The sequence below is a fragment of the Vicugna pacos genome, chromosome 20 (genome assembly GCF_048564905.1).
Source record: "Vicugna pacos chromosome 20, VicPac4, whole genome shotgun sequence".
In the NCBI taxonomy this organism is placed as follows: Eukaryota; Metazoa; Chordata; class Mammalia; order Artiodactyla; family Camelidae; genus Vicugna; species Vicugna pacos.
Window position 1 is genome coordinate 11,008,628 of NC_133006.1, and position 23,712 is coordinate 11,032,339.

The following is a 23,712-nucleotide window of genomic DNA, read 5'->3' on the forward strand; positions in this document are numbered from 1 at the left end:
TCATCAGGAGCGCGACCGCGAGAGCGTTAGGCTATTCGCTGGACGGAGGGCGGTGTCGGTCGACGCCCCCGTGGTGTCCTGCTGGCCTTTGCACTTGGTGGGTCGCTTCCCCACCTTCGGGCAACCTCTGATTTGTAGGGCTTGGATCGCCGAGGTTCAGCCGTCCTCTGTCGCAGCCGAGACAGGCCGGCCAGTGAGTAAGACTGTGCACTGTGAGGCACGTCCGTCTTTCAAATCCCTTCGTCCTTTTGACTTCTCACTCCCCCCTTACCTGTCCTCTGAGCCTCTGTCCTTTACCTCCTCCCAACCTCCCAGCTTCCTCCTCCGTTACCTTACAAGTGTGATGGGATCCTGCTCTCCTCTACCTTCTTCTTAGGTTTAGATTCTCCACCGACTTCTCTCTTTCAGCGAGGTCCGTGGAAGTTCGGAGGTACTGCTGGAAAGAAAATCCTTTTAATGTCTCACAGGCCATATCAACATCTTCCATGGCCACCCAGGCCAGGGCCGCCCAAGCACTTCGATGTTCCGCTAGGCAGAAGCGAGTGTAGGATTCCAGAGGGATGTGCTGGATACACACCTGCCTCCCTTCTAGGCCTCGGCTCTGTTCATTGGGAGAGCTTTTTGTAAGAGGCGGCGGGACTGGAAGTGACTTTCTTGGTATAGATGAAGGATAAGAGGTGGAAAGGCAGGATGAAATTGACACAAAACTGCAAATTCCTAACTGGTTCTCATTTTTATCTAGAAAGAGAGCAATCTTTCAGACTCCCAAATAAAATATGTCCAGAAACCCTGGAAAAAATACGTGTGTATGTGTGTCAAATTTTGAATCAGTTGATGATTTTCTCCCAGTATTTTATTACGTTTAATAATTTATTTACGCCAATATTAAATTTACTTGGTATGCTGAATGGTGTCATCTCCATCTCATATTGGCTGAACATTGGAGGTGGCTAGCATTTCTTGAAGTATTAAGGTGGGACTACATGTAAAAGGTCAAACTTGAGAGTTATTTGATTCAGAGCTGTAGATGTTCTACCCGTGTTTTTTGAGGGTGTGGGGCAGGCTTGCTTCATCACCGCTCTTTAACACATTCTAATCATCAGTAACTTATATTTGCTTTGCATGTTGTTTCTTTGGATGCTGAAGCCTCTCCTGATGGATCTTTTAAGAAAAATTCAAGAATCCTCTTGCCATCAGCAGAAATCACATTCTTGTTTAAAAATGATGTCTGTTTCCAGCCTTTACCAAATTGTCATGTAATTTTTAGGAAGTTACTTATATAGGGCTCTTTCCTATCATTTGTCCCAGTTTAGGAAAGGCCACCTGTATTTTGTGTGAAATGAGTGTGATATTACCTGTCTGCAATCTAGTCTCAGGCAGTTTTTAGATTACTTTTTGTATCATTACTACCCTAATGGTTCAGTTACAAATTAACTATTTTTCTCACCCACCTTTTAAGCTAGTATTTGTAGTTTATGGTTTGCAAAAAGATAGATGAAAAGGATCCCATGGATTTAACAGAATAAAAATCATAATGGTTTTTTAAAATAGGAATTTTTTTGTCTTTGTGTTTAGACTTGTTCTCTGCATTTTTTATTTAGTTGAATACATTACATTTACAGTGTTTTTGTCTTTCACTTAATACTTTTTGAGCCTATCCCCTTTTAAAGGAAACTATGCATAACATTTAAAATTTTGACTTATGTGTAATATACATACACATAAGTGCACATATAATTGTAAATTTGACAAATTTCCACAAACTGAATAAATCTGTGTAATAGGCATTCAGATCAAGACCATCACCCCCAAAGCTCCTCTCTTGCTGCCTTTTCTACTATTCACCAAATGTAACCACTCTTCTGACTTCTGACATCAAAGATTATTTTTGCCTAATTCCTAAACATAATTAATAGCTACATAGCATTGTATAACTTGTATACACTATAGTTCCCTTATTCCTGCACTGTTAGACATTAATGATGTTTCTAAGTTTTCTTTATTACAAGTAAAACTATAGGGAACACGTATTTTATTTAGTAACTTTCCCAGGAGTGATGTTCCTCAGTGGAATGGCATAATCATTTCTGAGACTTTTTGTACATATTACCAGTTTGCTTTCTGAAGTAGTTAAATCAGTTAATATTCCCACCAGTGATCTGTCTTTTATTCCATGACTCCCTAACAAATATTGAGTATTCTTATTTTCTTTTAAGCTTCACTAAATTGATAGGTAAAAAATGGTATGGAAAATAGAATTTTAAGTTCACTTTACTTGTTGCCTTATCTATTACATGGCATGATGAATATGTTAATAAAATTTGCAACTCAGAATCTTTTTAAAATCCTAGGCTCTACCTGTTGGGCTATGTGACTCTGACAAGTATTTAGTAATTCAGGTGAACAGTTACTGCTTTGCTGTGTGGAATTTGGATCAAGCTGCTTAATTTTTTTTACTTTTGTGAACCTTAATTTCTACATCTGTAAAATGATGAAATTGGACTTAGTTACCTAGTGTAAGATTCTACTAGTTATCAGGAGTATACAGCACAAAATTTGGATCCGTTTATAGAATAACAGAGAAAAAATATATATGTTGGCATACATATATGTGTATATATATATATATATACACACACACATGAAATTTTATATATGTGTATTTTGTATAAACATAAAACGTATCTTATGTAAAAATAGATTTTACATGAACATATAAAACAGTGTTCTAATATATTGTAGTGTGGGAGATGATAGATGTCTAAACAGGGAAATAGCACTGTGGTATGGATTACTGAGGTGGCCATTTAACCCTACTTATAGATTCAGGGACAGGCTGTGAGTGTATTAATTAAATGCAAAGACTTTGAAACCGTGCTTCCTGGGTTTAAATGCTAGTTCTTGTGTGCCTTAGTTTTCTCATCTGTAAAATGGGGATAATATTAGTACCTATCTCATGGTGGTATGAGGATTAAAATTGCTACTCTACATAAGGTCCTTAGAGCAATGCCTAGCACACAGAAAGCCCTGCACACTGGTGATGATGCCTCAACCATATTAGTGAAAAAATGGCATTCTAGGTCAAGGGAAGAGCAAGAGCAAGTCATAGAACTTTGACATATGCAGGGAACTGTAGATAATCCAGTATATCTAGAACACAAAGTGTGCAGAGGTCAAAGGCAGAGGTGATTCTGGGAGATCAGCAGGGATCAGGACATGGGGACCTTGAATGACTGTTTTGTTCACCACTTTTTTCTCCAGCATCCATTAAGTATATGTTAAATAAAACCCTTTGGAAAGAAGAAATTAATTAGGAGGCTGTGCTCTATCCTCCACATGATGCAGAGCCTTGGAAAAATCTTAAGAGAAGTGTGACATGCTCATATATGTGCTGGTGTCAGTGTGTAGAATGGATGAGGGGAGGTTAAGACTGGTCAGTAAAACCAACTCAGAGGCTCTGGAGGAAGAGGACTAGAACTGGAACCATGATAGTAGTTGTGGAGAAGAGGGACCAAAGTTATAAAATATCAGGTGTAGGAAGCAGAAAAAAAGAAAAAAAAAACATACCAATATTCCCTCCTTTCTCTTTTCCCTTCTCACCAGTGAGCTCCCATTTTGCCTGTCTTTTGTAAGTACGTGTACTCTGTGCTTCCTTTTCTAGGTCAGTTCTTGTTCCTGTTGGCTGTTTTCCATGCTCTATCATGTTGAGGGCCAAGACTCAGCTTTTTTGGCTTTCACCTCATCACCTGAAGCAGCTCACAGAGTCATCAGTCTCCCGACTTGCATGGCCACGACTTCTGCACCAGCAACAACCCCTTCACCCAGAGTGGGCTGCCTTGGCTAAAAAGCAGCTGAAAGGCAAAAACCCAGAAGAACTAATATGGCACACCCCAGAGGGGATCTCCATCAAGCCCTTATATTCCAGCAGGGATACCAAAGACCTCCCTGAAGAACTTCCAGGAGTGAAGCCATTCACGCGCGGACCATATCCCACCATGTACACCTATAGGCCCTGGACCATCCGCCAGTATGCTGGGTTTAGTACCGTGGAAGAGAGCAATAAGTTCTATAAGGACAATATTAAGGGTGAGATTTTAATGTGAGATGTAATATTTATGATCAAACATACACTTCTTCATCTTAGTTTTTTTGGAGTGAGGCTGGCTAATCTCTGTAAAGGTGATAGTCACTTTATAATTTTGTACTTAAGACTATATGCCCCCCAAAGTGAATATTTTTCAACATTCCACAGTGAAAGAGATAGATGAGCTAGAATCAAGTGCTAAATTCTTGAAAGTAAACAATACTTCCATGCACATTGTATAAAAGGAATTAGGTGGAGTGAAGTTGTATGAAGAAAAGAGACATTGACTTTGCTTTTGAGAAGCTTTTAATTAAAATCGTCGGGATAGAAATTGGAGGAGAAAATGGTTTAAATGATGGCCAAAGAAAGTAATAAACAAATAACAATGTGGGACAAATATATTCAGTGCAATCTAGCATGCGTTCTAAATTAACTATTATTTTTCCTTTCTGATCTGTACTAAAAGCTTAACATTTAAAGGTTAGACTTGAGGAGCTGTAAGTTTGTGTTGCCTGTAGAGGACTGAGCTCTTATTTAGTATAGAATATTTTAGCTTTTTGCATGGTTTGCATGATTCTGTTTCCCAGAATATTTGAATGGCCAAGACATCCTGTTAATAACGATATTAAATAGAACAAAAGTAAGTGAGCATACAAGTACTAAATTATGTTAACTATATGTAAACAGACATATCTTTGTGAATCTTAAAAATATTTCTATTGAAAATTGTTAAAAAAAAAATCCTGGACGTGAGATAAGTGAGATGTTTTGTTTCTTTTTTTCTTTATTATAGTGAAGTCTGGAACTCCCTTTGTGCATTTTAGCACATGGGAAACACTAGTTTCTTAGGAAGTAAAGTATCTTTATTTAAATTTGTTTTGAGCATAAAAAATGTTTGTTATAAAAGTATACTGTGATAAGGTGAGTCAATATTTTTGTACTGTTACAGAAAGTCAGTTTACTTTGATGCCAGAATCCTTAATCCTACATTATTTTTCTTTCTATTTTAGCTGGTCAGCAGGGGTTATCAGTTGCCTTTGATCTAGCAACACATCGTGGCTATGATTCAGACAACCCTCGAGTTCGTGGTGATGTTGGAATGGCTGGAGTTGCTATCGACACTGTAGAAGATACCAAAATTCTTTTTGATGAAATTCCTTTAGAAAAAATGTCAGTTTCCATGACCATGAATGGAGCAGTTATTCCAGTTCTTGCAACTTTTATAGTAACTGGAGAAGAGCAAGGTGTACCTAAGGAGAAACTTACTGGTACAATCCAAAACGATATACTGAAGGAGTTTATGGTCAGAAATACGTACATTTTCCCTCCAGAACCATCCATGAAAATCATTGCTGACATCTTCCAATATACAGCAAAGGTATCATTTGTGGTTATAGGTTTTGCTGTAGTTCTTTGAATGTAGGAACTTTTATAAAATGCCGTAACCTAATTTGAATTTGGTGACTGAGTCTGAGTAACAGTTGTAGTATAGAGTCAGGGTGTGAGTTTTGTGTTTGTATGTGTGTGTGTGTGTGTGTTTTTATTTTTGTTCTTCAATGTACTAATTTTATGGTCTGTTACTACCCATAGGAATCTGGGCAGTAGACATTTACTGTATTTTCTTTATTGCTAAAATTTTTATATTCTGATAATTGTTAGAATCAGAGAGCACTCATAATTTATACTTTTTTCTCTCCAGAGTTCAGATTCAGTTGGAAGTAGACACTGGTGTCAGACAGACAGTGAGGGATCAAAATATCAGCTTTATTTCTGCAAAAAACTGGATTAGAAGATATCACTTATATCTGCAATCACAATGAGGGGCCTTATATTTCACCTCTGAATTAGGTTCATTTTCCCCAATCAGAGAGGTGGGAAAAGAAGGTTCTTGTAGTATTGTTAAATTAGGAGCAATCCCTCCACAGGAAAACTTAAAGCTTCTCGATTTTCCTCTGAATAATTCATATATATTTTCTCCCATCATTCACGCTTTGCTTTTTGCTGGCAATGCTCTCTTTCTCCTTACCTGCCTGAAAGTTAGGCCATTATTTCATAGCAGATCTCTCCACCATCAAACCTTTTTTTCTCTCTTTTACCTCTTGAAATTACTATTATCTCAGAACTGTTGCTGGCTTTGCCTACTATCCTCATTTGATATTTAGTCTTTACACTTTTTAATTTTATGTATTTTCATAGATTCCATCTGCCCACGTGAATTGTATAGAATGGCACATTTCTGTCACCTTCCAGGAGGATTGAGTTGAACAGTATAACGCACACACACACGCACACACGCACACACACACACACACACCAACCCCCACCCCACCCACCAAGTGACAGTAGCTCTAACTAAGTAGGAGTCAGTTCTCTGTCACCTAAAAGAAGTTGGAAGGTAGACTGTCAGGGTCTCGGTTGTATGGAAGCTCCATAGTCATGAGGGTTCATCTCCTTTCATTTTGCTTCTCTGTTGTTAATGTGCCAGCTCACGATTAAGGAAGTAGGCAGGCCAGCTCTGTTTGTGTAGGGAGAAGGACCCAGCCCTTCTGATTAAAGGGGAACTTCCAGAAGGAACAAACCAAACTTCCACTTATATCTCAGTGGACACACAGTATGAGAGAAGGCTGAAAATGCAGAACAATTGGCACTCTGAGCTTACGGTTCGGGTGCTACAGGAGGAGAGTGGAGATGGTTATTGGAGTAGAGAGGAGCAGTCTGCTGTTATGTACCTGGGCATCTCAACTTGTGAAAGACCCTAATGTCATCTATAATTCACAGTCGCTTCATATAATCTTTCATTGTAAGTGATAGAAGAGCTAGCTTCAGATACTGATCAAATACATAACATTGAAGTACTTTGTAAACTGTAGACTTTTATACTGTTCCTTTAAAAAATTTTCTTGTAGCAAAATACACGTAACATAAAATTTCTTGTCTTAATCATTTTCAAGGATACAGTTCACTGGCTTAAAGTACCTTCACGTTGTTGTGCAACCGTCACCTCTGTCCATCTCTGAAATTCTTTTCATCTTGCAAAACTAAAACTCCGAACCTATTAAATAATAACTTTTCATTCTTCCCTCCCTTTGGCCCCCGGCAACCACCATTCTGCTTTGTCTCTATGAATTTGACTGCTCTTAGTACCTCCTATAAGTGGAATCATACAGTGTTTGTCTTTCTGTATCCGGCTTATTTCACTTAGCATAATGTCCTCCAGGTTCATTCATGTTTTAACCTGTGTCAGAATTTCCTTTCTTCTGAAGACTAAATAATATTCCAATGTCCCAGAGTTTCTATAATTCTTAAAGAAATTCTACTATTAAACTCCTCTCAGTAGAGAAGCACATTTATATTCCTTGCTTCTTGTTTCTAACTCCAAATATACTCAAGTAGTCTCTCAATTCCATGTAATTCAGCCCCCTTATGGCTTTTGTGATGGACATTTTTCAAGAGCTCTTGGTTAGTTATAAATAAAATTTTGCAAGTGTAAACTACAGATAATCCATACCATATACTAACAACAACTAACTTTTTGAATACTTACCATGTACTAGCATAATACTAAGGTGTTTATATGAATTATTTCTTTTAATCCTACAGCAGCTCCATGAAGAAGGTAGAATTATTGTCTCTATAGTATACTTTAGGAAACCAAGGAATAATAAAGTTGAGAAACTTGCCTACAGAACTGTGGCTAGTTAAGGGACACAGCTAGAATTTGAGTACTCTGACTTCAGAGTCCACATACTTAACCCACTGTAATGAATTTTTGTGATTTTATTTTCATTTTATTTGTTTTTTTTTTTTTTGGAGGGGAATTAGATTTATTTATTTGGTTGTTTTTTTTTTTAATGGAGGTACTGAGGATTGATCCCAGGACCTTGTGCATGCTAAGCACACATTCTGCCACTGAGCTATACCCTCCCATCATTTTTATTATTTTATCTTCGGTTAATTCTTGGAAGGATAATAGTTTTTTTGGTTCTATAGCTTTTTCTTTTTATCCCCTCTGTGTACTTATTCTTGATCAATGACTTCATTCAAATAAGATAACTAGTAAGTAGTTAATAATAATTAAATTTATACATTTTCAGCAGATTAGCCCAAAGTTTTGAAGTCTTTCTCGAGCCAAAGTTTACATTCCTAATCTCAGCCAGCTAATTTCAAAATTTATACTTTTGGTGCTAAAGGGTGTTTTGTGCAAATTTTTTTTCACTGGAAAAATAAAACAGGTACAGGCCTTACGTTAGTTCATTGGATCAACAATTTAAATTGGAAAGTGAATGGAATGAAACAAAGTAAGCATTAGATGTTTTCAGTTAATATTATAAACCACTTAGTATGTCTGAGTTGAACATCATTATAAAATAGTGCTGTCCTTTAGAAAATAGATTCAGTAGAAATGTTTATATTTATATTGACAGTTATATTTTTTATTTTATATAGCACATGCCAAAATTTAATTCAATTTCAATTAGTGGATACCATATGCAGGAAGCTGGGGCTGATGCCATTCTGGAGCTGGCCTATACTATTGCAGATGGGTTGGAATACTGTAGAACTGGACTCCAGGCTGGCCTAACAATCGATGAATTTGCACCACGGTGAGTAAATTAAATTCAGATATTATCTCAACATTAAGAAAGTTCAAAAAAAAAAAAAGAAAGTTCATAGGACCATTGTATGAGTGCACAGCAAAATATACTGATAAAATGAATTTGTATATATAAATGTTATACTAGATTCTTTTATGTTTTATCTGAATGATAATGAGGGAATCAGCCAATACTGTTTATAATTAAAAATCAGAAATTAAATTTGAGCATACTTTTTAGTAAATTAGAGGAATCGTATCCTCTGCTATTTAGAGATATTTAGAAAACACAATTAAATGGCACATTTTGACAAGTAATATTAAAATTAAATATAATGTTCAGGACATATTTCGTTTTGTTCTTTTACTATTTCCATTTTAAATACAGAAGTCATCTATCATTACAGGTTTAAAGTTACTGAAGTATACATGCTTTGGTTTTAATTCAAATTAAGCTGTTTGAAATTAAAATCTGAGCTTTTTCTTTTAGTGTGTGATACAGTTAGTTTTATTTTTCATTTTATAATCAAATTCTGGACTTAACATTACTATTTTAGGTTGTCTTTCTTCTGGGGAATTGGGATGAACTTTTATATGGAAATAGCAAAAATGAGAGCTGGGAGAAGACTCTGGGCTCACTTAATAGAGAAAATGTTTCAGCCTAAAAACTCTAAATCTCTTCTTCTAAGAGCACATTGTCAGACATCAGGATGGTCACTTACTGAGCAAGTATGTATTTCATTTAAAGTGTAGAATTTTTTAAAAGTCATGTATTTTCTTCTAAGTAACTTGGCATAGTCAAGAAATCGATTTAAGAACTTACCTGCTAATTTTTGAAAATTATAATTATTCTGAAGCATAATGCATACTTAATGTTTGTTTTTACACAAATTAAATAAAATTGGCTCCCCCTAGTGGTTAACAATATAAAATCATTTTAAATCAGCTTAACATGTAGGGCTGTGTGTTTTGTTTTATTTTATTTTATTTTACTTTATTTTATTTTATTTTATTTTTTAACAGTAAAAAAGTGTGATGATGAGGAAGAATTACAAATTATAATTTAATTAATATTGTCTTAAATAATTTTAATGGTTAAAATTCTTAACATAAAACTTTCTCATTAAAATTTGATTCTATACATTTAAAATTGTGTGTTTAAATAAAGCATGTATACAAACAGACCATTTAAAAGCTATAATCACTTGGGTAATATATTTTCATTTCATTTTATTAAAAAATTTTGTGGTGATCTTTTTTAACATGCATTTTCACATATTATTTTGATACATTAAATGTAATTTATAACTTTAAAGTGACATAGCTTTTATACATTTAAAAGCAAATAAAAGCTAATAGTCTCCATGTTAAATATGACTTCAGGTATTTATAAGTGGAGAAATATGGACTTTGGGGTTGGAACGAACTTTTGTAATTGTTTTTGTTCTAACCCCCTCATTTTAAGAAAGTTCAGAAAGGTCCAGTGACTTGCCCAAATCACAGTAGGAACAGAATGAACTAGAAACCATATTTCCTATTTCATAGTCCATTGTTCATCTGTTTTATTAATAAATCATCACCCATTGCACCTCATTGTGGTAGATACTTCAGGGTATACAGTAATTAGTAGATAATGAATTATGATATGAAGGATGTTAATAATTTCAGTAGACAAGGTGTACATTCATGATGCACTTACAGAAGAGTATTTAGGCAGTCCAAAAATAAGCACAACAAATATTTAATATTTCAGATGCTTACAAGAGGCAATGTTTTAGTGCCTAAGCACAGGCTGGACACTTTGGCTTTTAATTCTCATCTGGTTCATTCACTAATTTGTCTAAATTTATTTGATATTCTGAAGCGGAATGCAGACTTTGGCAAAAAAGGTACGCATCAGCTGCTGCCTGACCATATCATCTTTTACAGCCGCAACACGTATCAACGGTTGCCTTTTTTGCTTTTCACTACATGTTTTAGGATCCCTACAATAACATCATTCGTACCACAGTAGAAGCGATGGCCGCGGTGTTTGGAGGGACTCAGTCTTTGCACACAAATTCTTTTGATGAAGCCCTGGGTTTGCCAACGGTGAAAAGTGCTCGAATTGCCAGGAACACACAAATCATTATTCAAGAAGAATCTGGGATTCCTAAAGTGGCTGATCCTTGGGGAGGTTCATACATGATGGAATCTCTCACAAATGACGTTTATGATGCTGCCTTGAAGGTCAGTTTCTCCTGTTTGAAACTTTGCTTTCAAGATTTATGGATTTATAAAGATTTATAGATTTTTGACTTATACATCAAGTCATTTATAGATTTGTATCAAGATTAATAAAATATTTGAGAGAAAAAGGAAATTTTAGATTTGACTTCATAGTACTTAAAACTGAAACTTAGTTTAAAAATACATTTGTATTTGTACTGAAGTGTTTTACTCGAAGAGCTTAAAAGACATCTAGTACTAAAAGGCTATAACAGAAAAAGCAGTCCTTTGTCCTCCCTTGCTTACTTTCCTTGAGTCAGCTACCTTTTTTGTTTGTTTTTAATCTCCATATTTTAAAATTAAATATGTATAATGTTTGTTCTAATTCCATCAATTTTAGACCTCATCAGTTGTTTTGCTAGTACGACAGTTTAGTGTTTTAGCTGGCTGGCTCTTACCCTTTTATTACTCTGTCTGTGCTTCCAATATAATTATATCTCACTGTGACTCCTTCGTGAGGGCCTCTTAATTCTCATTTGATTTAGACTGGTTTCTCTCTAGACCCTTGCTGCCCTTGGGCTTCCCTTTGTTACTATCCTGGGAAATCTTTTCACCTCTGCTATGTTGAATCTGTATCTTGAATCCTGTTTCTGTTGATTATCCCTTGTTATTTTGAAGCACATCTTATGGGAACCTCCTAAAAATGGTGCACGGGAGATGAATTATTTGACGCTTTGGACATTTGAAAAATGTCTTTATTCTACTTTTGTATTTGATTGATTGTCTGAGTTTGAAATTTATTCATTTGGGAATTTGTAAGCAAATTTGTAAGCATTCACCTGCTTTTTTTCCCTAGCTTCCAATATTTCTTGTCAGAAATCTGATGTTCTCACTCAGGATCTTTCTGAAAGGTTCAGGATCTCTTCTTTATTTTTGTGTTGATGTACTCTGGTGTGTGTGTTGTCTCCTACATTGTCCTGGACCTTTGGTGGGCATTTTCATCTGGCCCCTTTCCATAGCTCTGGGAAATTGTCTTTTTTTTTTTTTTTGATAATTTCTTTCCTGTCATTTTTCTGTGGTTTCTCTCTTTTTTTTAAATATTTTTATTGATTTATAATAATTTTACAATGTTGTGTCAAATTCCAGTGTAGAGCACAATTTTTCAGTTATACGTGAACATATATATATTCGGTTTCTCTTTTTAGAACTCTAAGTTATCAGTTAAGGACCTCCTTAAATGATATTGTGACATTCTTATCTGTGCTATAATGCAACATTGAGTTTTTGTTCTGTTTTTTTTTGGAGAGTCATCAACTTTATTTTTACTTAGATACTTTAGAATTCATATCTTATTTTTAATTTCCAAGAACTCATTTCTGTTTTCTAATTTTCCTCCTTATATATCATACTACTTGTTTCATTAACACAGATTTTCTTCTTCTTTTTCTGAGGATAATTACATTTTCAAAGTTTTCTTTTACATCCTGTATTGTCACTGTTCCTTCTGTGTGCCTTTTTGTTTTCAGTCTTATCATTCAGAATGCAAGTTTCTATTTCAAGAAGACTTCTTACTCTTGCCTCTCCCTTTTCATGTCCAGTAGATTTTTCTTTCTTGAATTCTTCAGAGGAAAGTCAGTTTGACTGTGCTCTTTTCTGCTCAGTCAAACGCCATTCCACCATTCATTTTCCACTATCTCATGTATATATGAGGCTGTGATGGATGGTTTAGATATTTCCTGGTATCAATAAAGATAGGATTATATCATTACTCTGCTGTTTAAATTGAAAATAAAATGGCATTTTGAAATATATTTTTAAAAAGTCTTTATGTAACTATGAAAACTTTATTTATGTAACTAGAAATAAAGATTTGAGAATTGTTACCTTTAATTGGCTTCCAAGGTTTTGTGTTTTCCAGAATATACTTGTTAGTTTTTCTGTTGTCTTTTTAAATAATATTAAACACAGAATGTCTTTCTTTTTTAACTGCATAGTTGACATTGACATTCTATTAGTACAATTTAGTACAGCAAAATGACTAAATATATGTACATGTTGTGAAAGGGTTACTAGAATAAGTTTACATATAGTTACAATTTTTTTCTTGTGGTGAGAACTTTTAAGGTCTACTCTCTTAGCAGCTTTCAGATATATAATGCGGCATTATTAACTATGCAGAAGTTCTAATTAATGCTCTTGATGTCAACTTAATTCTTTTATGGAACATTAAATTTACCACTAAAATAGTTTACAATATTATTAACATTAGTAATTATGTGACATAACACATTGGTATGGTTTTTAACAATAATTTCATGTTGTAGTTTTATTGATTTGTTTTTCTTATTAGGTCATTAATGAAATTGAAGAGATGGGTGGAATGGCCAAAGCTGTTGCGGAGGGAATACCTAAACTTCGGATTGAAGAATGTGCTGCCCGAAGACAAGCTAGAATAGATTCTGGTAAGTAGGAAAGTTTATACGTGACGTCCAGTGTTAAAAAAGAAATACTAATTTCTGTTTGGAGATACAGTCAACAAAGCAAAAATAATGGAAAAATGAGACTTGGATCAAATGTTTCTCATGAATCTATATGTATCTGTCTCTGTATTTTCGCGTGCATGGATACACATGGGCAAACGTGTGTACGAAGTGTATCTGGAGGTCTGCCCATTGTACACATGTAGTGTGTGGTTGGGTATTTTGAAGATGACATTATTATTGGTCATTGTGCGCCGCATTGGACTATTCATTCATTTATTCTTTCAGTCAGTCAGTCCTTTTTTTAGCCTTTAGTATTTGAGACTCTGTGCTGCGGCTGGGCATACAACTGTGAGCAGGACACACATGGTCTCTACACCCAAAGAGCTTACAGTTTAGTAAGAGAGAGAGAAAATGAACAAGCAAGCAAATAAATAGATCAAATAATTACAGATCATGATAAGTTGTATGAAGGAAATAAGGGGGTATAACCTGAGGTAGGGATCGGCAGGATGTCTTTAGCTGGAGTAATAATCTGGTAGTTTCAGGCAAAATTTATCATGTTAAAGAAGTGTAATTTTATTTAAATTGAAGTACTGTCAGTTACAGTGTGTCCATTTCTGGTGTACAGCACAATGTCCCAGTCATGCATGTACATATGTATATTCGTTTTTATATTCTTTTCCATTAAAGGTTATTACAAGGTATAGGAAGTGTAATTTGTAATTCTGGCTTGTTACTTACAGATTTTAAAAGTGGTTTTTTGTTTAAAAATGGTTGGCTGTTAAGAGGATTCAAGAAAATATTAGAAAAGCTATTGCATATTAATCTTCTGTCTCATAAATCTTAGATGGTAGCTGCTATTCCTGTTTTCATTTTGTTGTGTTAGAAGGCAGTTTATCAGAAACTCTGGGAAAGCCTGTGGTTTTGGAGAACAATAAAGGTCCTCACAGAGATTCTGATATGTACCTGTCTTTCCCCCTCCTGCCCTCATGCCCTACTGGGATTTGCTGATCTGTATTGAAGTTTCATTAATAGTTAAGAATACTACTTAAAAATATTAAACTTACAAGGAAAATATTTGGTAATCAGACCATTATTACTGTTAGACAGTTATTTGTGAGAGAATCTACATATTATTTTCCTCTGGGAAATTAACAGGTTCTGAAGTAATTGTCGGAGTAAATAAGTATCAGTTGGAAAAAGAAGAATCTGTGGATGTTCTGGCAATCGATAATACTTTAGTGCGCAACAAGCAGGTTGAAAAGCTTAAGAAGGTAATAAGAGCTCTCATATTTTGAGTACTTTCTGAGCACTGTCCACGCCCTCACATTGTCCTGCTTAGTTATTACAACAACCACAGGAGGTGAGTATTGTTTCCCAGTATTTTAAAGATAAGGAAACTAAAGATAAGAGAGATTGAGAAACTCACCCAGGATAAATAATTAAACATCCAAGACTCAAATCTAAGTCTGTTGACACCAGACTCTCATGTTTTTAATCATGATACCTGCTTCTGTGAGACTTACCATTAAAAACCGTACCACAGTGACAATGCCTCCCACAGTTCACAGAGTTGAAGTAAGGCGTAGATGATCGCATAACTCACCCAGGATGAAAAACAAAATTAAGCTGAGAATCAGTATTTGGAACCAAGTCTTCTCACTGTAATCTATTTCTACGTTCCTGATCCTATCATAAAAGAATCACTGGCTATTTTTTTCAATTCGAATATTTGAATAGTGCTTTAGTAGGGTAAGGTTTAGAATGAACTACATTTATTTTGATTGACACTAGGGTATCGTTTTAACTTTTCATTTCTAATTTCTCACTGAGATGATTCAAAGAATATAAAACACAAAAATAGATAAAACATAGTAAGTCTTACTGTTGTAACCTATATATTTCTATTGTATGAAGCTACTCTGGTCTCTTAGTCTCTGGCTTTAGTCATTACTACTATTTTTAAGGTAGGAAACTTGAAAATCCTCAATGGTTTTTCTGTGTTTACTTTCCCTGTGATTGTTTAAGATGCTACTTTTTCTTCCCTCAGTTCAAATGTTCTGTAGGAATCTAATAGACTTTGTCCCGTTAGACTGGATGCATAACTGTCATCTTCCATTTTTTTTTCTATTAGAGTTAATGGTAGATTTTAATGATATTATTTTCTTTTTCGCCCCCAATCAGGAGATAATGACTTTTCTCTCTCTCATTGTTGTCATGTTTTAAAAGGGTCCTATTTAGGATGTAGATAATAGAATGAAAATAGCGTTCTATTTCCAGTGATCACAAAATTCTCAATACTTATTATCCATGGAAAAGCCCTTTTCTCCTCTCACAGATTAGGCTTTTATTAACTCTTGCAGCTTGAGGGGTTCTTGTTACCATAAATGATGATAAATAAACCTTATTTTGGACAAGAGAGAGAAATTCAGTAACCATAATGGATTTGGGTTCTTCTTGCCTTTAATACGGATTTTCTGGTTCAGCACTGCTTATAGATACTATATGATTTTAATGACATCTTAAGCAGAATCATATTTTGGACTCTCTTACAGGTGGGGAAAACTTGTAAAAAATTGGCTCTTAGTCAACTTTGTTTAGGCTTGTTGTCAGCAGACCAGACTAGAACTAGGACCCGAGGGAAAAAGTTTTTGACTACGCTTTTCATTGTCTCTCTCTTTTGCAGTGTTTCTCATTGTCTCTGTCTCTCTTTTCCTCTCGGGACTATTTTTAAATACAAAGAGTAGTGATATACATACATATTATTACCAACAGATGTTAATTAGCTAAGAGAGGCTTAAAATACAACTAAAACATCCCCTCAATTGTAATCTATTAAGTAGCATGTACTAGCTGGGGGGGTCGGCACTGTTACCTATTATTGCCCTGCTTGTTTCTGAATTACCAGTGTTATTCAGAAGTTAGTAGTATTTTAGGAAGTCATTAAATGTTGAGGGAATGAATAAATTGAATAAATATCAAACCTGGCATACCTATTATTCTCTTCTTTTTTTCCCCCTTTTGTTTTTGAATTTAGGATTATGGAATAATTTCCACGTGATGTATGTAAGGGTATAATCTGAGGTGTTTTATTCTCTCTTCACATAATTGTCCCTTTCTTTACCCTTTTCCGTAAGGTCAAATCCAGCAGGGATCAAGCTTTGGCCGAACGATGTCTTGCGGCCCTGACGGCATGTGCCGCCAGTGGCGATGGGAATATCCTCGCTCTTGCAGTAGATGCAGCCCGTGCAAGGTAAGGATACGTTAAGTTTGGAGATTTCCAAATGTGCTGAGTCTATACCATGTGAGCTTAAAACAAAATATTGGAAACCAAAATAAAATTAATTTTTGTTTTTCTTAAAATCTGTGTGTTTAAAAATTCATATATTTTGCATAGTTTATTAATACTTGTGTATTTCCCTGTGGTTTAGGACATTTGAAGCCATGGTAACAAATATGTGTCACTGATTTGCAGGTTGAAATTTTGCGTACTTTCAAGTATGGGGAGACGTTGAACAGCAAGCAGACCTGCCCTTTGTCCAGGGTGGACGATGTCTCTGTCTTCAAAGGCTGTGCACTATGTAGACATCTTTGAAAAGATAGTCTAGAATAAAGGCAGTCAGTGCTTTGCCTTGCAGGATATGCAAAAAAAGCAAGTGACCCACAGAAACTTCTCTCCTAATACATGATGATGTCACTAAATAAATTATTTTTGCATTTATTATTTATAGCTTAATATAATTAACTTCTAAGTTGTTTTCAGTGCTGAATGGATGGAGTAAATAGAATGTGGGTTTTTTTTTTCCAGTTTTAATTTCTTGAAAGAAATAAGGCGACTTCTCTGCTTAAAATCCTTCCATAGTTTTCCATTCCTTTTAAGTTAAAACCTCATCTTCCCATGGCCTGCAAGACTCTGCTGGATCTGACTCTTGCCTATCTCTCTGCGCTCATTTTATCCTGCTTATTTTATTATGCTGTGTCTCTAATGTCCTTTTTTCTAGTTTTAGAACACAAAACCTGTTTCCCTACTTCTCAGAGCCTTTGCATTTAGCGTTTTCTTCTTCGCTGTTCCCCATTATGTTCCCTTGAGTTTTTCTTTCTCATCATTTAGGTCTTAGTTCAAAAGCTGTCTCTTTATATCTTCAGTATCTTACAGCTTTCCAAAACACCTCATTCCATTTTGCCTATTTTGGTGTCTTTATGGTACTTACTACCATATGAAATTATCTTATTAATTTATTTGTTTGTTAGTGTATTCTCTGTATCCCCTTGCTAGATGATAAACTCTGTAAGAGCAGGTAGTTTTTTTTAGTCTTACTTATCACTGTATCTCTAACACTTGGCCTATATTAGGCACTCAGTATATGTTGGGTGAATTAATACAAAAGTAGATCGAATATGCTAAAGGATTTCCTTTTTAATAAAAAAATAATAGTGGGAATGCCCATTTATATTGTTAAGCAGTGAATTATTCAGTAACCTTTAGACGCTTGTCTCTGAATGGTTTTTAGGTCATTCAGTCATTTTTTGGTTGACAAATGTTGCAAAGCGATTAGTTTGTATAAAGGCATCTAGAATCATTTTTTTGTAAGTATAAAAAAGATGCTTTCATGAATCCAGTAAAAAGCATTCTTAGGTTTCTGACAGCCTATTTTCCATTTAGGTAATGAAATGTATCTAATTATGTTGAACGTTAAGTTAAAATAAATATTTTTTATTCTGAATAATGATGTTACCAGAACCTCCACTTAATATTTTAGGTGTACTGTTGGAGAAATCACAGATGCAATGAAAAAGGTATTTGGTGAACATAAAGCGACTGACCGTATGGTGAGCGGAGCCTACCTCCAGGAATTTGGAGAGAGTAAAGAGATAGCGTTTGCTGTTAAGAGGTAATGTGTGAGAGCCCTTCACACAGAAAGCCGTCTTCTCTCTGTTAACACAATCCCTATGAAATCTATGTGGGCTTCATTTTCTCACATGCTACTGAAAAATATTTGAATGGTACTTTCCTTTTAATCTGTAGCTTCACTAAAATAATATTTTGAATTCGCACCATAATCCCCGTTGAGAGTTTCGCATTTCAAACAAATGTTTGTTTAACTAACAATGGTATTGCTTCATACCCTCCAGGTACTTAGATTTCAGTCTCCTTACCACGGTACTTTCTTGAGTTTTATTACATTGTTTAACTGCTCAAATAATTATAAAATCTTAATTTTCCTATTTGGAAGTAAATATTTGATTCTATGCATACATAAATTAAAATCAGTCTTCACTGAACTGACAGCAAATAACACTGTCAAAAGTGATTTGGAAATGTAAATTAATACAAATTGATCATGCTTCTCAAGTGTAAATAGTAGCTTCCTGATGATTGGTTTTCTCAACTCTGTAATAAATTTTCCACTAAAAATTTTATGTCACTACTTATATATGAGGTAAATATTGAAACAGCCAAAGTGAAAGTCACCAAATGGAACATTTTTTTCTTTTAATAAGAGTAAATTTGTTTCTTAGTGCTTTTTCATCTAGGGTGTAAATTTATTGATTCAAGCAAGCAAGTACTTTCATTATGCATTGTCATAAGATACCACACTGAGGTCATCTTGGGGGAGCTCACACTTGGGAAGGGTAAGTGAGATAGGGACAGTACAGAACAGCCAGTGAGTTACATGTATGTATAAATAACTCTGCAAGCACTTTTTAGTTTATATTTAAATATTTCTGCGTATTATACACTGGACATAAGAAGTTGGAAAGTTGTCATTTTCTCCTTTTGCTTCACTGTGATATTCTCAGTGTCGTGGGCTTACAGGCTGTGCCATCTTTCAAATTTTCCTCTAAGAGGAAAATGGTAAACATACTCAGGCTTTAATATGAGTAAACAGATTAGGTGTTTTGAAATAAACTTGAAAGATTTGCTGCAAATAAATTTTAGTTGTTAATATCTTACCTTTGGACAATTAATATATAACTTGTATTTTTAAATGTTCCTTAGGGTTCATAAATTCATGGAACGTGAAGGTCGCAGACCTCGTCTTCTTGTGGCAAAAATGGGACAAGATGGACATGACAGAGGAGCGAAAGTTATCGCTACAGGGTTTGCTGATCTGGGGTTTGATGTGGATATTGGTCCTCTTTTTCAGGTACTAAAAATTGTTGGGAGGAATTTCAAAAAATATATCCTAAGTCACTTACATTTAGGAAGAAACTAAAAAGATGATGAACCAACATCACATTACTAAAATTGTAAAAGAGGAGCATGAATTTGACAGATTGCCCAATTTGTTTTTTAATGCATATGATCCAATTAATTATGACAGAAAAAAGTTAAAATATAATTCATGTTAAAGTACTTGTTGCTCAGACTTTGTAAAAATCAGTAATGAGTTCAGAACTAAAATTTTTATTAGGCTTCTGAAACTGTGAAGATTATTTTCAAAGATCTTGTACTATTTACTGAGATTTGGCTAAGAGTTTGTGGGAAAGATACATCAGATTGGTAGAAACTGTTTTGAAAGGGAAATCAGACATCAGAGTTAGCTAAATTTATAATTAGATTTTCTCTTTTTTGTTTTCTACTAGTATTTTATTTAATTACAGAATATTATAATTTCTATTTACATTATATTTACAATGAGAAACTTCTATGTAGGTACTTTTGATATGAAATGATTTAAATGCATATACATTATTAAAGCAATGTCACAGACCCATTACAGAATAGATATGATCTTTGGTAACTCAATTTACAATTGAATGTTTGAAAATATCTTTTGTGATTCTGTATCCCAGTGGTTAAATCCAGTTATTAAATGAGAGACACGCCCTTTTTGGCACTATCCCTTCTCTTGTTTATGTACTTGTCTGGGTGCTGTGGCCCCTTAACTATAGTTTCTACAGTTCTCACATTATTTTAGTCCATATATTGCTGTTCACTCAACTTTTCCAGGGGAGAACGAGGTCCTGGAGCTTGCGAGTCCACCAGCTTGCTGTTACTGCTCTTTCTCATTCTGTTTTTAAACCTGAGTTTATAGGTACTATCACGTGTTGCTTTGTACTGCACAATTTCTCAATAAATTTGCATAATGAAGACAGCAGATGTATTTTTTTTTAAACTATAATGAAAAGATAATGTATTTTGCCTGTCTTATTGCTTCATCTTGAAGATTTTGGGCGGAACTATATTTTGGTGTAACTGATAAATTGTAGTGCTAGAAGCAAGTATTGCCTTAGTGTTTATTACTGCAGTCAGATGAGTTGATATTTAGAAGATGACATGTGAAGTTACATCAAGGTTTTGAATGAGGAAAATCTTGGAATGTGGCTTTAAGTAGTATAACACTGTGGAAACACTTTGGGGGATAAATAACGGTTTGTCTCTTTACGTTCTCATTGATCAGACTCCGCGGGAAGTGGCCCAGCAGGCTGTGGATGCAGATGTGCACACTGTGGGAGTGAGCACGCTCGCTGCTGGGCACAAAACCCTAGTTCCCGAGCTCATCAAAGAGCTTCATGCCCTCGGACGGCCAGATATCCTTGTCACGTGTGGAGGGGTGATACCACCGCAGGTACTTTCCATCTCCTGTATTTCCTAGTACTGTGATGGGACTCCCGAGTACCAGGAGCTTAGATGTAGCTCTTTCAGTGACTGCGTACTCTTACTAAAGATACATTTGCTGCAGATTTAGAACCAAATTATTTCCTAGTGCTTTTACTAAGTAAATTCTACAAAAGTGGTCAGTGTTGTTCTCTATTCAAGGTACATTATGATTCATTTTGCATAAACGTAACTAAGTAACTAAGTAGTAACTTAGAGACTAAGTACTAAGGACTTAGTTCTAAGTAACTAAGAGAGTTACCAAGAGTGCAACATGTTATAGAATTTTAAGTAAGTCTTAAAATTTCTAGTTTTAAGTAAATCCTCAAAGTTCTAAACACCTGCAGTGGAAATGTTTATGGTGATAGATGTTAAATGGACTTACTGTGGTGATTATTTTGCAATATATACACATATTGAATCATTAAGTTGTACACCTGAAACTAATATATTATATGTCAGGTATACCTTAATGATAAAAATAAAGACTCATGAAAAAAAAAAGAGTGTAACAGTAAGCACAAACCCGAGTCCTGGTTGTATAGATCCCCCCGTGGATGAGGATCAGGGCTCCAAAGCATGGCCTAAACTTGATATCATAGCTACAAATGTTCTGATGTTAAAACAGTGTCAAGCCTGGAGCTGTATTTGTGCCCTAGGAATCTTTTCACTCAAACTTTGTGTTTAAAAGCAAGCGACAAACAGCAGCAGCAACAGCAGAGAATTTTTTTTAAATGAGTTAATTTTTACTTATAGAAAATCTAATTCCATCATGAAGCCAAATTCAAAGTACCACCATTCATTAGTGGCAGACAGAATACCTTGGAGGAAATGAATAGCCTTGTAAGTTGAAAGCTATAGTGTGATATTAAATTTAACACAAAGAATGACAAGTGGCAAAAATTTACGTGAGAACAAATTATGGTTGAGGGCTCAGAAGTTCTCACTTGGTGGGCCATACAGTTTGCTACCACAAACAATACACTGGGATATTTGGAACGCGGGCAGAATGTCTTGGTTTCTTTTAACCACTTGGGGTATAAGGATGGTGCCAGTGGCTATTAGTAGCTGCCCCAATCACCAAGAATTTTCAGCTGCAAATGCCAATAGTGTACCAGATGAGAAAGTTTTGGCATTGGGAATAAAGAAGAAAGGGCTACATTTACTATTCTTTTGTTTCATTTTCTTGAAATTAGAAATATTGTCACTTCTATTAATTAAACAAATTCTTTCATCAGGATTATGAATTTCTGTTTGAAGCTGGTGTTGCCAAAATATTTGGTCCTGGGACTCGAATTCCAAAGGCTGCTGTTCAAGTGCTTGATGACATTGAGAAGTGTCTGGAAAAGAAACAGCAATCTATGTAACATCCTGCTTTTGTTTCAGCTTTTTTCTAAAATACTCTTTCAGTGATGATCAAAGAAGTGAGTAAAGCCATGTCTTCAAATCAACTCAGTACCTGATACGTGTTTTTCTGAAAGCTTTACGTTAAAATACTGACTTACAAGCATGCTGTCATGCTGTAAGGGTGTGTGTATAGTTTCACTTTAATTTTCATTTTAAAAATTTAAAAATTTACCCTTATAAACTCTCTATAACACATGCTCAATACTTTATCAGAAACTCTAGACAAATGTATTATTTTTTAAAATTGTGACATTTATTTGAAATATTTCTTATAAATCTATTTCCTTTCTATTTCAGGAATTAAACGTTACCTAAAATAAAACCTGATTAGTCCCATTCTTTAACATTATATTGACTTGAACACCAGAAAGTATAACCCATGTATGAATAAATAATTCTACCTATCTTGGAAAAAATAGTGGAAGAGGGTTTATGTAGGGAATATATTATTATTGTGGTTCTCAGCCAAATTCTACCAGAACTACTTTGACAAGGGTATTAAAATCAGACCCAGGGTTGGAGCAGAGTGGGGAGTGGCAGAATATTTCTTCAAGTGTGACTTTACTTTCTTCCTGGACATGAGCATGTGACCTTGCTATTGCTGGGCTGGGCTCAAGATCCAGGAAAGTGGATCCATATAAATATCCCCTGAAATGACAGTGCTTGGGTTATTAACATGTCTTCCTCCAGAATGATGGTATTCTGATGGACACTGGGAGGGTTGGCTATGTTTGATGTCTATGGAAAGACAGTGCTGTAATTCAGTCTGAGCCTGAAGGCCTGAGAACCAGGGGAGCCCATGCCTTAAATTCCAGTCCAGGGGCCTGAGAAGATGATGTGAGATGCCCCAGCTCAATTGTAGATCAGGACAAAAGGGGTGAATTCCTTCCTCTTCTACCTTGTGTTCTATTTAGGCCCTCAATAGATTGGATGGTGCCCACTCACATTGGGGAGGGCAGTCTGCTTCACCAGTTCCACTGATTCAAATGCTAATTTCATCAGAAACACCCTCACAGACCTCTAGAAATAATGTTTAATCTGGGTACCCCCAGCCAGTCAAGTTAACACGTACAGTAACTATCACAGGGCCCTTTGACATTGCTGGTGGGAATGTACAAAGCTGCTGTGGAAGATGATATTCCTCAAAAATGTTAAACAGAATTGGCATACGGCCCAGCAATTCCACTTCTGGGTATATATTCGAAAGAACTGAAAGCAGAGACTCAAACACGTTTGTACATTAATGTATGTATGTTATGTTCTGGCAGCATTATTTACAATAGCCAAAAGGTGGAAGCAACCCAAGTGTCCATCGACAGATGAATGGATAAAC

The 23,712-nt window shown here is 35.2% G+C and overlaps 1 protein-coding gene across 2 annotated transcripts; it reads left to right on the forward strand.

Annotated features, from left to right (window-relative positions):
- The first annotated feature begins 12 nt into the window (after positions 1 to 12).
- On the forward strand, positions 13 to 22,423 carry MMUT (methylmalonyl-CoA mutase). 2 transcript variants are annotated; one of them, XM_015237369.3, is made up of 13 exons: positions 13 to 217; positions 3,662 to 4,086; positions 5,095 to 5,462; positions 8,531 to 8,688; positions 9,236 to 9,407; positions 10,659 to 10,907; positions 13,237 to 13,348; positions 14,528 to 14,643; positions 16,507 to 16,622; positions 18,130 to 18,261; positions 19,371 to 19,518; positions 20,776 to 20,943; positions 22,211 to 22,423. In XM_015237369.3, exons 2-13 carry the CDS (start codon positions 3,702 to 3,704, stop codon positions 22,337 to 22,339), a joined length of 2,253 nt encoding a protein of 750 aa, XP_015092855.1. In that variant the 5' UTR covers positions 13 to 217; positions 3,662 to 3,701; the 3' UTR covers positions 22,340 to 22,423. The 2 variants fall into 2 exon arrangements, with proteins under 2 accessions (XP_015092855.1, XP_006201987.1); XM_006201925.4 differs by having other exon boundaries at positions 13 to 193.
- The last annotated feature ends 1,289 nt before the right edge of the window (positions 22,424 to 23,712 follow it).